This window comes from Aspergillus steynii (assembly GCF_002849105.1).
Source record: "Aspergillus steynii IBT 23096 chromosome Unknown P170scaffold_2, whole genome shotgun sequence".
NCBI lineage: Eukaryota > Fungi > Ascomycota > Eurotiomycetes > Eurotiales > Aspergillaceae > Aspergillus > Aspergillus steynii.
Genome location: NW_020194399.1, coordinates 4,811,093 through 4,822,917, shown reverse-complemented (window position 1 = coordinate 4,822,917; position 11,825 = coordinate 4,811,093). Strand labels below are relative to the sequence as shown.

At 51.5% G+C, this 11,825-nt stretch overlaps 5 protein-coding genes across 5 annotated transcripts; 1 reads left to right on the top strand and 4 right to left on the bottom strand.

The window, feature by feature from the left end:
- Positions 1-693: 693 nt before the first annotated feature.
- Positions 694-1,888, bottom strand: P170DRAFT_434798 (short chain dehydrogenase). Its single transcript, XM_024848802.1, has 5 exons — positions 1,608-1,888; positions 1,474-1,550; positions 1,332-1,415; positions 1,205-1,273; positions 694-1,149 (listed from the first exon to the last, which is right to left on the bottom strand). Exons 1-5 carry the CDS (start codon positions 1,805-1,807, stop codon positions 749-751), a joined length of 831 nt encoding a protein of 276 aa, XP_024708383.1. The 5' UTR covers positions 1,808-1,888; the 3' UTR covers positions 694-748.
- A 141-nt stretch (positions 1,889-2,029) lies between these two features.
- On the bottom strand, positions 2,030-3,929 carry P170DRAFT_454258 (DUF2434 domain-containing protein; the record flags this gene model as incomplete). The annotated part of the gene is made up of 3 exons (XM_024851413.1): positions 3,281-3,929; positions 2,275-3,186; positions 2,030-2,090 (listed from the first exon to the last, which is right to left on the bottom strand). The coding sequence occupies exons 1-3, from the start codon at positions 3,832-3,834 to the stop codon at positions 2,030-2,032; spliced, it is 1,527 nt and encodes a 508-aa protein (XP_024708382.1). The 5' UTR covers positions 3,835-3,929.
- Positions 3,930-4,655: 726 nt separating this feature from the next.
- P170DRAFT_351358 (putative aminotransferase) lies at positions 4,656-6,205 on the bottom strand (the record flags this gene model as incomplete). Its single annotated transcript, XM_024843860.1, has 7 exons — positions 4,656-4,705; positions 4,768-5,281; positions 5,328-5,405; positions 5,463-5,783; positions 5,847-5,976; positions 6,027-6,060; positions 6,124-6,205. 7 exons carry the CDS (start codon positions 6,203-6,205, stop codon positions 4,656-4,658), a joined length of 1,209 nt encoding a protein of 402 aa, XP_024708381.1.
- Positions 6,206-6,494: 289 nt separating this feature from the next.
- On the bottom strand, positions 6,495-7,931 carry P170DRAFT_423853 (putative MFS monocarboxylate transporter (Mct); the record flags this gene model as incomplete). Its single annotated transcript, XM_024847532.1, has 4 exons — positions 6,495-6,942; positions 6,992-7,557; positions 7,606-7,730; positions 7,778-7,931. The coding sequence occupies 4 exons, from the start codon at positions 7,929-7,931 to the stop codon at positions 6,495-6,497; spliced, it is 1,293 nt and encodes a 430-aa protein (XP_024708380.1).
- A 1,085-nt stretch (positions 7,932-9,016) lies between these two features.
- P170DRAFT_472954 (uncharacterized protein) lies at positions 9,017-11,732 on the top strand (the record flags this gene model as incomplete). The annotated part of the gene is made up of 12 exons (XM_024852997.1): positions 9,017-9,084; positions 9,136-9,253; positions 9,298-9,362; positions 9,414-10,276; positions 10,331-10,484; positions 10,536-10,611; positions 10,656-10,810; positions 10,858-10,915; positions 10,972-11,380; positions 11,442-11,465; positions 11,526-11,576; positions 11,626-11,732. The coding sequence occupies 12 exons, from the start codon at positions 9,017-9,019 to the stop codon at positions 11,730-11,732; spliced, it is 2,148 nt and encodes a 715-aa protein (XP_024708379.1).
- Positions 11,733-11,825: the final 93 nt, after the last annotated feature.

Genomic DNA, 11,825 nt, shown 5'->3' with positions numbered 1-11,825 from the left:
AAGAGGTGCATAACTCGAGTTAAAGCATGGGTGGGGCCATCGTTCTATGTTATCATATTCTTCTTTTTTGATTGTCAAATACCGGACGACGGAGAATGGATTTCGTTCGTTGCATTGATGTTGATATCAGACCATGCATTTGGAGGACTTGCTTGGGTGCTTCGTTCCAGTTGTCTTGGTTGATTCGAGTGGCTGGTGCAGTACAGATACAGATACCAATTGATTCATTGATGTTGATTGACTGCAATTGTCTCCTACGTAAGAGTTATTCCAAATTAGATGGTTTTGATGCTAGTATACCCAAAGCCAATCCTCAGGCATTCTTCCCTCCCTTTTTATTTGGTCAGCTGACGCCCTGGGCTGCATGAGACCTTTTCGACAAACTCTTTCCCTTTTCCATTCTCATCCTTCAGAGACACTCATGATATATTCATCCGCCATCGCTATCTTGACTTTAGTGCCCCACATAAATTGATTGAACCAGATGAACTAGAAATATTTGAAAGGAAGAGTCCTAAACCTGTCCCCAGACAAACAATACATTCTCCACAAGAAATCCTCAGGGCTACAGGGCATGGCCCTGTACGCTACCGTGTCTTTCAAAACAACAATCCTCGATATCCACTCTGACAAGGACCCTAGCTAATGTGTATGAGATTACACAGGGATTGACGAGAAATCTGTTTCAAAATACTCTCATTCACAAGTCTCATGCACGTTATCTCATACATAACAGCCCATTCCCCAATCAAGGAAGAACATAGCCCCCATCAATCAGCACGTCACTCCCCGTCATATAAGACGACGCCTCACTAGCCAGATACAGATACAGCCCCTTAATCTCCTTAACATGGCCCTGCCTCCCCAGCGGCGCCATGCGGTACGCCTCGTGCACAGACTCGGGGCCAGCCCCCATCTTAGTGTCGAAGAAGCCCGGCGAGACGATATTCACGCGGGCAAACTCGCGCCACTCGCGCGCCAGCGACTTGCCGAATTGCGTGACGAACGCCTTGGTGCCGTTGTAGACCGGCTGGTCCACGGGCACGTTGACGATGTGGGCGCTCATACTCGACGTGATGATCAGGTTGCCTGTGCCTTGGCGCTTGAAGACTTCGCCGGCATATTTGGCAGCTAGGACGACGCCGTCGACTGGAGGATATTTTAGTATGAGTTAGCTTGGGTTGCGGGGATGGGAAGAGCTTACCATTCACGGCCATCTGCTTCCGGTACTCCTCCAGGGTTGTATCCAGGATTGGTTTTGAAATGGCCATTCCTGTTGACGTTAGCTGATGTGATGCCATGGCAGACAGTGAATGTTCAAGACTGCATACCTGCATTGGCGACGAAGACATCGATCTTTCCGAAATCATGAACAACATCGGCGATGGCCTTCCGAACGGCTTCCCCGTCCGATACTATCCTACCGTTAGCTCTTATTCAATTAAACAGGACAATGCAAGCCGTGCAACTCACCGTCAATCTTATACGCGCGCGTTTTAACTCCATGCGTCGATGCTAATGTCTCTGCCTTCTGAACGGCGACGTCATTTCTTTCAGGTCAGTCAGCAGCCGGTCTAGCTGATAGGTAGTATATCTGTATAACTCACGAATTATACCACATCGCCACGTTCCCTCCCGCCTCAGCCATGGCTTCGCAAACTGCATAGCCCAGCCCGTCCGCGGACCCCGTCACAACGACCACTTTTCCGGCCATCTTGAATTGCTCCAGCACGTTGGACGGCGTGTCGGGGAATGGCCGCGGGAAGCCATCCCGCGGCTGGTTGCTCTCAAATATGCTCATGGACATCTTGACACTTTCAAACCAAAATTACAGTGATTGAAGGATCGATCGTGGATGAAATGACTAGAATAAAGGGAATGGAAGATGAGGGGGCACTATGAGATCGGCTAGTGATGGTCCGATTGAACCCCACGGGGAGGGGCAACGCCTCGGGGCGTTGTATTCCGATCCCCTCTGTCGATCTATATTCTAGAGGATTTCTATCGACCAGAAGAGGGGTGTTCTACACTAGTCTGGCTCGCGGGAGGGCCTGCTATGAACATCGACGATACCCAGGCGAATGAATATACTGCGTCAAGCTCTCATTTTTTTCAACCTATCTCGTCCGATATCCCATCGCATGGTGCATATCCATATGCATACCCAGTTCATGCCAACTGCATGTCAAGTTCATACATTACATCAAGTCATACCCCACTGCCTAGTCCAAGTGGTTATTCCTCCCCATCGGCGGCAACGGGTTCTCAGTCAACGTATCATCGGAGAAATTGTGCGGATTCCCTGCCTGAGCGGCATACTCCATGCGATCCGGCGACAAGCCCGGTGCGCTCGTAGCGCTGGTCGTTTCACTACCCTGACTAGCCGTGCGAGTAGTGACCTGCGCGTCCTCTTTCACCTCATCGAGTTGATCGCCCCGCTCTCTGGGTTTAATAACGCCCATCTCAACGAAATGGTCTAAGTCCCCCGCGTCCGGAGAAGAGGGCCTCCGGCCGGTGATCTCCGCGAAGGTCCTCCAGCGGTCCCCCTTCCACCAATGCGGTTTCTTCTGACCGATTCCGAACTCGCTGGCACGAGCGGCCTCAATATCCCCGCGCTGGGAAATCAGCGCCTGGTCCTCGTTCAGCTCGCAGAACCCGCACACATTCATGACCAGAATAACCAACAGCGCGGGCGTGTATCCCAGACCGTACAGCCATCCGGAATCGACATCGTACCGCAGCGGCGACACAGACCAGTCGAACGCCGAGGCGATGGCGTAGCCGATCTTGACGCCGAGCAGCGCAATGACCACGAGGAACTGCGACGGCGCTTCGTTAAGGTAGAAGAGCAGCTGCCCCAGCAGACTCGCCGGTCGCGCCTTGTACCGGTAGATGCTGTGCTCCAGGCTATAGCAGATGACGAGCATCCCGCCGAGGGCCATGAATCCCGCGGCGCGCCGGCGCGCATCCGTGGCGACGGGTCGCGCGAGGCGTTCCTGCTGCTCGGGGCTCCGTTGGTGTTCGATGGCTGACCAGGAGCGCAGCACGGTCAGCAGGAAGTTGACCACCGCGAAGGCGTAGAAGAGGATGGGCAGGAAGAACTCCTGGCGTTTGCGACTGCTCGACTTGGCAAAGGCGAAGGCGTAGGGATCGCGATCGCAGATCTGGCGCTCTTGCCATGAGCCCCTAGACATTAAGCCATCAGCCTGTACCATCCTAAGCGAGCGCGCGCGCAACCACCACCCATCGGTAGGTAAGTACAGACAAGACAGAAACTCACCAATGCCTCACAGCCTCCCAAACAGCCGCCATCAACGCCGGCATCAGCAGCGTATAAAAAACACTCTGCATGACCAACGGCGCACTCTGCAAATAATTCCGATCGACATCCACACTCATAAAGCAGCTAATCGTACCACAGACGGCCACCACCAGCACCCAATACCACTTCAGACACCGTCCGATAACCCTCCAGCGGCGATCCTCCGGAAGATACCGTCGCCCATGCTTGCGCACATTCACCAGGGTGAAGAAGATAGCGAGGGCGAACAGGAACGCAAACGCGAGGCCGATGCTCGCATGCTCGCCGATGTGGTTAATGGGGGCGTAACACGACGTGCCGTTGACAACGGTGCCGTTCTCCGCGAACAGATGCGGCTGGAACCGGTCGAAGGCGAGGTAGCATTCTGTGCCGTTGGAGAGGGTGCCGTTCGTGTAGAGCGTGTAGTTGTAGCGGGCGAGAGCTTCGCGGTCGAAGTGCTCGCTGTTGATGAGGATGTCGGAGTGGTTGGCGCCGGTCTGGAAGGGCGCCAGGGCTCGTGCGAAGAGGTTCATCTCGTCGGCGTGAGACTGCGGGCTTAGTGCCGCGTCGGGTTCTGAGGGGTCATGTAGGGAGCATGATAGAATTGGAAAAATTAGTGGGAAAAGTGGAAGAAAAGGTGAGATGAAGGGCGGATGGGCCGGCGCGATAGCGTTGTATCCAGGGCAGTCGATGATGCCGAGACAGGAGATCCGAGGGTTGCAAGTCTGGGTGAACCACCAACAGGCTGTTACTGTTACTAGAAGTATACAGAGTTCTCCAGATGAAGCTTCATGTCAGATCTAGTAATTGGGATTTTTTTTCATCTGTAGGATTGTTGATTTCTCCAAGTATTGCATCGACGGTTGTGATCGCGTATAGAAACTATAAAGAATACCGCGTCAAAGTCTCCCACAATTAACCACCGCGCTCTCCCCTCGATACCGCAAATAATCCAGAACATCAGTAACAGAGCCCTCTCACCCTGCCCCATCATCTCCGCCACTATGAAGATTGCAGAGGGGTTGAATTGAACGCTTTTCCGCTAGAACGTCTGGAAGTCAATCCCCAATCCGGTGGTCGCCGGTTCTATCATCATGATGACGCGGTATTCTAGACCCCTTACTGCTTAATCTGTAGGCCGGTTGATACGTGGAGGTCTTGGATGTTGATGCATGACGCTTGGGGATGCAGCTAGAGCAGGTCGATGCAATGATGTGGCTTAGTGAAGTCCTACAGGGCAAGGCCGTCGCTAAATGACCACTCCTGGATGAAGGGATTCTATCGTCTCTTGATAATGTCATTAGAGTCATGGTTCATTCTCTAAGTCTAAGCTTCTAGGGTAACGATTGCCTGCTTATCCCAGAACTGCCTTCAAAACATCCACAAGACCTTTGACCTCCTCCACTGCGACACAATTAGTATCACATCTTAAAACAGAGCTCTCGAAGAAAAGAATGCAGACTCACCGGTATTATAGTGCAAGAAACTAATCCTCACCACTCCATCATCCGGATCTTCAACCTTCAGCACATCATTCAACAACCGATGGCTGTACATATGTCCAGCCCGGAACCCGAAGTTAGACCGCTTCTCCACCTCCTGCACGATGGCCTGGCTCTTCCACCCCTTAACCAGGAAGCTGATCACAGGAACGCGGCGCGTCTGGTCCGCGGACGGCTCACCGATGATAGTAACCTTGTCGTTGCTACGAAGGTAGTCGAGCAGAATAGCCTGGAGGTCCTCCTCGTGGTCCGCGATGGCCTTCCACGCAGACGCGCGGTCCGGCCCGAGATAGGCAGTGATTTCGGGGATCGACTGCGTGAGCTCGTAGTTCGACGAGGCGAGCGTGAGTTTGGTCTCGAGGGTCTGCGGCTCCGACGCCTTGAAGTAGTGTCCGAGCATGTTGATCTGGTCGTGGATGCGGGAGTGGCAGTAGATTTGGGCGATGTGGGGGCCGTAGACCTTGTACCAGGAGAAGGCCTGCGGGTGGTCAGTTCTGATTCAATGGGTGGCTGGGGTAACGTACGTAGATGTCAACGTCCAGTTCCTTGACGTCTACCGGTCGGTGGGGGGCAAGTGCCACGCCGTCCACGCAGACAAGGGCCTATTGAGCGTTGGTTAGCCTACTCGATGGTCAATTGGCATGAGAGAGATGGCCTACTCGAGGGAACTGGTGAACCACGGCCGCAACCTCCTTCACATTCGTGATCGTCCCCGTGATGTTTGAGGCATGCGGGAAAGCCACCAGTCTCGTCTTCTCAGACAACAAGGGCTTCAGGGTTTCAATATCGCTGTCGGGGTTGGTGGGGTTCTTGGGCGTCCACCATTTGACAGTCAAGCCCAAGAGCTTCGCGATGCGCACCCACGAGTTAGTGTTGGCCTCGTGATTGAGAACCGAGATGATCAGCTCATCTGACGGCTCAAAAGACAACGCAGTGGCGAGGTTCAGATAGTTCTGGGTGGTTGAGATGCCGATGGAAATCTACCGGATTGGTTAGCTGTCATTGTTGCCTGGAAAAAGCAGCATGATGGAGTTAGGACAAACCTCCTCCGGGCTTGCATTGATGAACTCGGCACCCGCTCTGCAGCCCTTAGCGTATGCGTCCATAGACGACTGAGCAGCGGGATACGTCGCCCCGAGCTGGACATTGGTGCTGGAAAGATAGGCCTTGATCCTGGTTCAGGTGAATCGTGGGATCTCGCTTTCAGGGAAGTGAATGCTTACGATTCAATCACAGAGCCAAGCACTTGACTTCCTCCTGCAGAAATGAATCAGAAAGGGCATTATTGGGCAGAAAAGTGCCAACGTCAGCATTGCATACCAGCGTTATCCAGGAAGACCTGTTGTTTGTTTAGCGCGGGGAAGCGGGAGGGCGCTTCGGCGATGTTGAACGCTGCTGCCATGATAATTGAGATTCGCTTTCAAGTCAAAGAGACAAAAGTAAGAAGTCAAAGAATCTAAAGCAAGAAGAGATTGTGCGTGGATTAACAGGAGACTTTCCAGGATGGAAGAGAGATGAGGGGAAGGTTGGGGAAGAAGTATATTAAGAAGGCCTTGGAAGTGGGGCTCTTATCGTGCGCCCTGTAAGTGACCTGGAGACTCTTCCTCTTCCACCATCGAGAACCACCATGTTTCATTACTTATTATATGCAAGCTGCTCAAATTACTAGTATACGATCCCAGGCAACAGCATCAAGCCTTGGCCGTTGGAGAAGCACCGACAAGCACCAGTCTGGCCGCAGTGAAAAAGAAGACACTTCCCACCATCATAGCGCCGGCGAACACCTGCAGTCCCCAGTACGTCCCATGCTGCCGATTGAGGATGGCACCGGCGATGGGACTCCCCGTGAGAGATGCGACGCTGAGACAGGTGAACAGCACTCCCTGACGGACTCCGATCTTGGTGACGTCGGCCGAAATCTGGCTGAGAAGAGCCGGGACCATGCCGACAAATGCCCCCGAGGCAAACCCATACAGCAGGACAAACACAACGTAGATGGCCGCTGATCCCGGAGCGAGCAAAGTCCCGGGAAGCCAGAGAACCAGGATGGCGATGGCAGAAAGTGCACACATGGCGATCATGACGTTGAACCGGCCCAGTTTATCGCCTAGATATCCGGGAAGGATACGACCGGGGAGACTGTGGGAGTCAGCGAATGTTCCAACGTGCAAGACGCAAAGTTACGAACCTTGCGGCATTGAGTATTGTTAGCAGATAGCTGGCCAGCTCACGATCAACACCATCATCCTGAGCCTCCAAGATCACATAGTTGATTGGCACGAACATGGCGAAAAATCCACAAAAAGCCGCCAGCATCAACAGAACAAACGGCAATTCTGCAAAAGGGCCAATATAATCGTTCAACTTGACTGGTCGCAGGACTGGCGCGACTCGAGATCGAACAGTCAAGTTGGAAATGACCAAAAGCGCAAGCACTATAAACCCAGGAATTCGGATTGACCATCCGAACCCGATCCTGGGCAAAAGTCGAGACAACATAGTTGGGAAGATGACACCTCCTAAAGATGAACCACTGGATACAATGCCAAAGGCTAGGGCCCGTCGCTTATCAAACCAGGTCGCCGTGCAGGAGAGTGCAGGGTAAAAAATCAAACTGGCACCGAGGGGGCTGCAGATGCCTTGGGCCAGGATGAATTGATAGTATTCGCTGGAGATAGACGTCATCATCAACCCAAAAACATGGAGAAATGTCCCGGTGAGCAGCAGCCATTTGGGACCGTAGTTGTCGAATAACTGGGACAGTTAGCCATTTGTCCTCAAATCGAAAGCTGAGGAGCATACCCTGCCGATGACGATTCCTGCCGCAAAGAGAATGAAGGGTTCCAGAGATAGAATCCATGAGATACTAGAGGCAGTATATGATTGCAGTTGATGCGTTTGGTAATAGTCCTGGAAAACCCCGATTGCTGGTGCTGGTCAGTAACAGATTTGATTCCATCACAGGCTCACTTACCATTGACCCAGCCGAAGCTACAAAAAAGACAACACCACGCTCCTGCAACCACCGTCCAAGCTCGAATGCCTTGATCAACCTGTTCCTCTTGGGATTTGAGTGTCTCACTTGCCATCACAGCCACCTCAAGTCCTGGATCGGTTGATTTCTCCATGTTGGACTCAACCCTTGGCCGCGCCTCCACCAAGACAGGGAGGATGAAAGAAATGAAGTTTTCTTTCCAACTCAACATAACTCACAGCCCTTGGCCCACCGAGCCTCCTGCAGGATTCAAAAAATTTTCAGTCGGTGATAAGAGTCATCGATCCTCGGCTTTCTAATCAGCAAGGATGCCTTCGCCAATCAGACGTGTTCCTCAGCCGCTATACAGACGGGCTAACGACTTAGTCCCGTTTAAGCTTCGTGTCTTACTGGCTGGGCTTAGTCTCTGAAATACTAGGAGGCAAAGATCAAGGGATTTATGAGACTGGCATGTAAAGGTAGGCTCCGTGCCAGTTGTGGGATGGTAGCAGTGAGAATCCCTTGCGGGATTTCCACAAGTGAACGAGTCACTCACAATATGAAGTTGCTGCGCAGTTAATTCCCTATTGCTCTTACCAATTTAATTGCATGATCGCATCAATCTTGATGCTGATAAAATATAGCTGCTCTGCTGAGTGGCTCGAAAGCAACGCCGATCTGTTTTGATAGCCTTGAAAAGGGCGTTCACCCTTCTCAGAAGGGATTACCGACAGAATGAGCCCTCAAGATATCCAGCTCAAAATGTCTGTTTGGGATATATTGCTATTTTGTACCCCAAAATATGATTCATTCAATTATCTACTCATTGGCCTTCAGCAACATGCACTTCAAAAATGCTATGGCCCGAGTCACTAGGGTCGAGAGAACTAATTCTGAGATTCTACAAGTGCATCCTCTATCGAATTCCTATAATAGCAACTGCGGTATACGTTGTTGCCGTGTTTTGCTTCATAAATTGGTCGCAATTATAACAACAGGCCCTACGCTATCACTGCGTATCCGAATACAACATATGCCCGACTAATGCACTATACTTGCAATGACATCATATTCAGAGCTAAGGAGCACCGGCATTGGTGCGATAATTGTCAACTTATCCTTCGAGAGGGGCTTCTTCCCCAGACTTCGGCTTCTCTTTCCCCGAAGCACTATAAAAGCACCGACACACCGACATGGTCCTACTCAGCCTTCGGACACATACAATAATGCATTGCAGTCATGATGATATTCACCCAAATAATATGTCTCCTAGTTTTCTCCCTTCCAGTGCAGGGACGAATTGACCGGTATGTTTACATTTTCTCTGGATTTACCCGGATCAGGCTAAATATACTCAGGCATCGAGTCGTCTCAAAATACAACGTCGTTCGATCGGCTCTCATTGACCAGGATACCACGCCGCTGCAGGTTGGGAATGGAAATTTTGCATTCAATGTCGATAATACGGGGATGCAGGTATGTGTCCTTACTGATGCAATGCACCAGCTGACCCAATCTAGTCGTTCCTCCCGTTTAACACGCTGTCTAGCTGGGCCTGGCATAATGACTCTCTGCCAGAGAATGGGTATTCAATACTGTATACCGACCATCTGCAACATGACTGATTCTTATACAGGGAAGATCCCAGTGATTACCATGGGGTCGAGAGAATGACCCATGGCCGAAACGTCTCCTACGATATCCCTGATCCTAACCTCCCACAAGCCTCGCAGTGGCTGATCTCGAACCCTAATCGTATCAATCTGGGCAGTATTGGACTCCAATACAAGGGCGCTAATCTTTCTGCCTCGGATATTACGGATCCAGTCCAGAAGCTTGACTTATGGAATGGAATCATCACATCAACGTTCAAGGTCAACGGACAGGAGGTCGAAGTAATAACGCAGGGCGACTTTGAATCCGACGCGGTTACTTTTCAGATTACATCCAAACTAGTCGCTTCAGGAGATCTGTCTGTCGGTTTGAATTTCCCGTATCCCCCGACCCATACTACCAAGTATAAGTATGAGGTGTTTGTGGGTGTTAATGATTTCGCCTCGAATCATACCACGGCTATTCAAGAGGGATCGGAGCCTAACACAGCGCATATTTATCATAAATTGCAAGAGACAAGCTACTTTGTTAATCTAAGGTGGCCTTCTAGCTCTCCTCTTCAGCTTTCTCGGTCAAAAAACACAACCGCCACGGCAAGACACCGCTACTCGCTCGCTTCCACCTCATCTACCCTGGAACTCACCGCTCATTTCTCTCCAGAGAAGGAGGTACCAAGCTTGCCGTCTCCCATCAAGAAGCGAAACTCTGCGGGTTGGAATAAATATTGGAAAGAAGGCGGATTCGTAGATCTGACATCGTCGTCTAACCCCAAGGCAGATGAGCTGCAGCGTCGGATTATTCTGTCGCAATATCATGTCCGAGTCAACAGTGCAGCCAAGGGTCAATCCCCGCAGGAGAGCGGACTGATGGATAATGGGTGGTATGGTAAGTTTGTTATTGATTCCAGGGTGTTGAAACTCGTTCATCTGACTAGTGTAGGAAAGTTCCATATGGAAATGGTGGTATGGCACAATGCCCACTGGGCCACATGGGGTCGTCAGAAGTATTTTGATGATATTTTCCCAAGCCTTTACGAGACGCTTCTCCCGTCTTCGGTAGCCAGAGCAAAAGCAATGGGATGGGAAGGGGCCAGGTCCGTCTACTGTTTAGACTGGAAAATTTACCAAGAAGCTGACTATCGCAGGTGGCCGAAGATGACAGAACTCAACACCGGAGTCAGCTCGCCTGGTGGCATCAATGGACTTCTCCTATGGCAGCAAGTAAGTATAGGAATACCTGGTTTTGATTAAACTAACATAAATAGCCTCACCCTATGTATCTGGCAGAGCTAGCGTATCAGGCTTCCCCGACACCAGAAACCCTTCGAAAGTGGGATAAGGTCCTAACAGCAACGGCCGATTACATGGCCTCTTATGCTTGGAGGAACGAATCCTCAGGATACTATGATCTCGGACCACCGTATGCTTCTCCTGAGACCATATACACAACCATGGCTAACTGTACAGATCATACGGAGTCACCGAGAACACACCACCGGCTGAGACCCTCAACCTAGCCTACGAGGTACTTCCATCTCTCCTATCTTACACACCACAAGTAACCAACCACTTAATCAACAGCTCGCATACTGGCACTACGGCCTCTCCGTGGCCCTCAAATGGAAGTCTCGCCTCAACCAGCCCATCCCTCGCAAATGGACCCAAGTCACCAAGAACCTCGCCCCTCTTCCTCAAGTCGACGGCTTGTACGCCGTCTACCAAGGCCTGAACAGTTCCTGGTGGAACGACTCCGCTCTGACCGGCGACCCCCGCAGCCTCATCATGCTCCAGGGTATCCTTCCCGACACGCCAGCCGTGGATCCCAAGGTCGCCTTGAAGACAGCCGACAAGGTGCGAGAGGTCTGGACGGATGATAAGATTCGTGGGTGGGGAAGACCCGTGCTGGCGATTAATTCGGCGCGGATTGGGAACCCAGAGCGCGCGGTTTATCATCTCACTGCGTATGAGTATTGGAAGTTTGATGATGCTGGTATGCTTTCCTCTTGTTTGTTTACTCTCTTGGATGATAGTTGCTAACGGGTTTGAATTAGGGTTTGCCGTGCGTGGAGGAGATGGTATGCCTCATTCTCTCTCTTTGAAGTGACCGGTGACAGGTTAAACTAACACCCATCTAGGCGGTACTCCTCCTCCATTCATGCCCGGAAACGCTGGCTTTCTATATGCAGGTGAGCAGACAACCCCACGATATATAAAAGCCCTTATTGACGATTGCAGTGGCATACATGGCTGCCGGGTGGAACGGATCCCGCGGCCACGCGCCTGGTTTTCCTGAAGATGGAAGCTGGACTGTGAAGCACGAGGGATTGCGCAAGGCACTGTGATGCACTTTCCTTTAAGGCACAATACTTAGGACTTATGTCTGCCGGAAGTCTATGAAATGGAACATTCGCTCAAGAAAACCTGAATAGGCCAGC

Excerpts from the sequence above, each read along its gene's own strand:
- P170DRAFT_434798 (XM_024848802.1), bottom strand. The coding sequence starts at position 1,807 with ATGTCCATGAGCATATTTGAGAGCAACCAGCCGCGGGATGGCTTCCCG. Across the intron at positions 1,274-1,331 it reads TGTCTTCGTCGCCAATGCAG|GAATGGCCATTTCAAAACCA; the intron begins GTATGCAGTCTT and ends TAACGTCAACAG. Across the intron at positions 1,150-1,204 it reads GAAGCAGATGGCCGTGAATG|TCGACGGCGTCGTCCTAGCT; the intron begins GTAAGCTCTTCC and ends AATATCCTCCAG.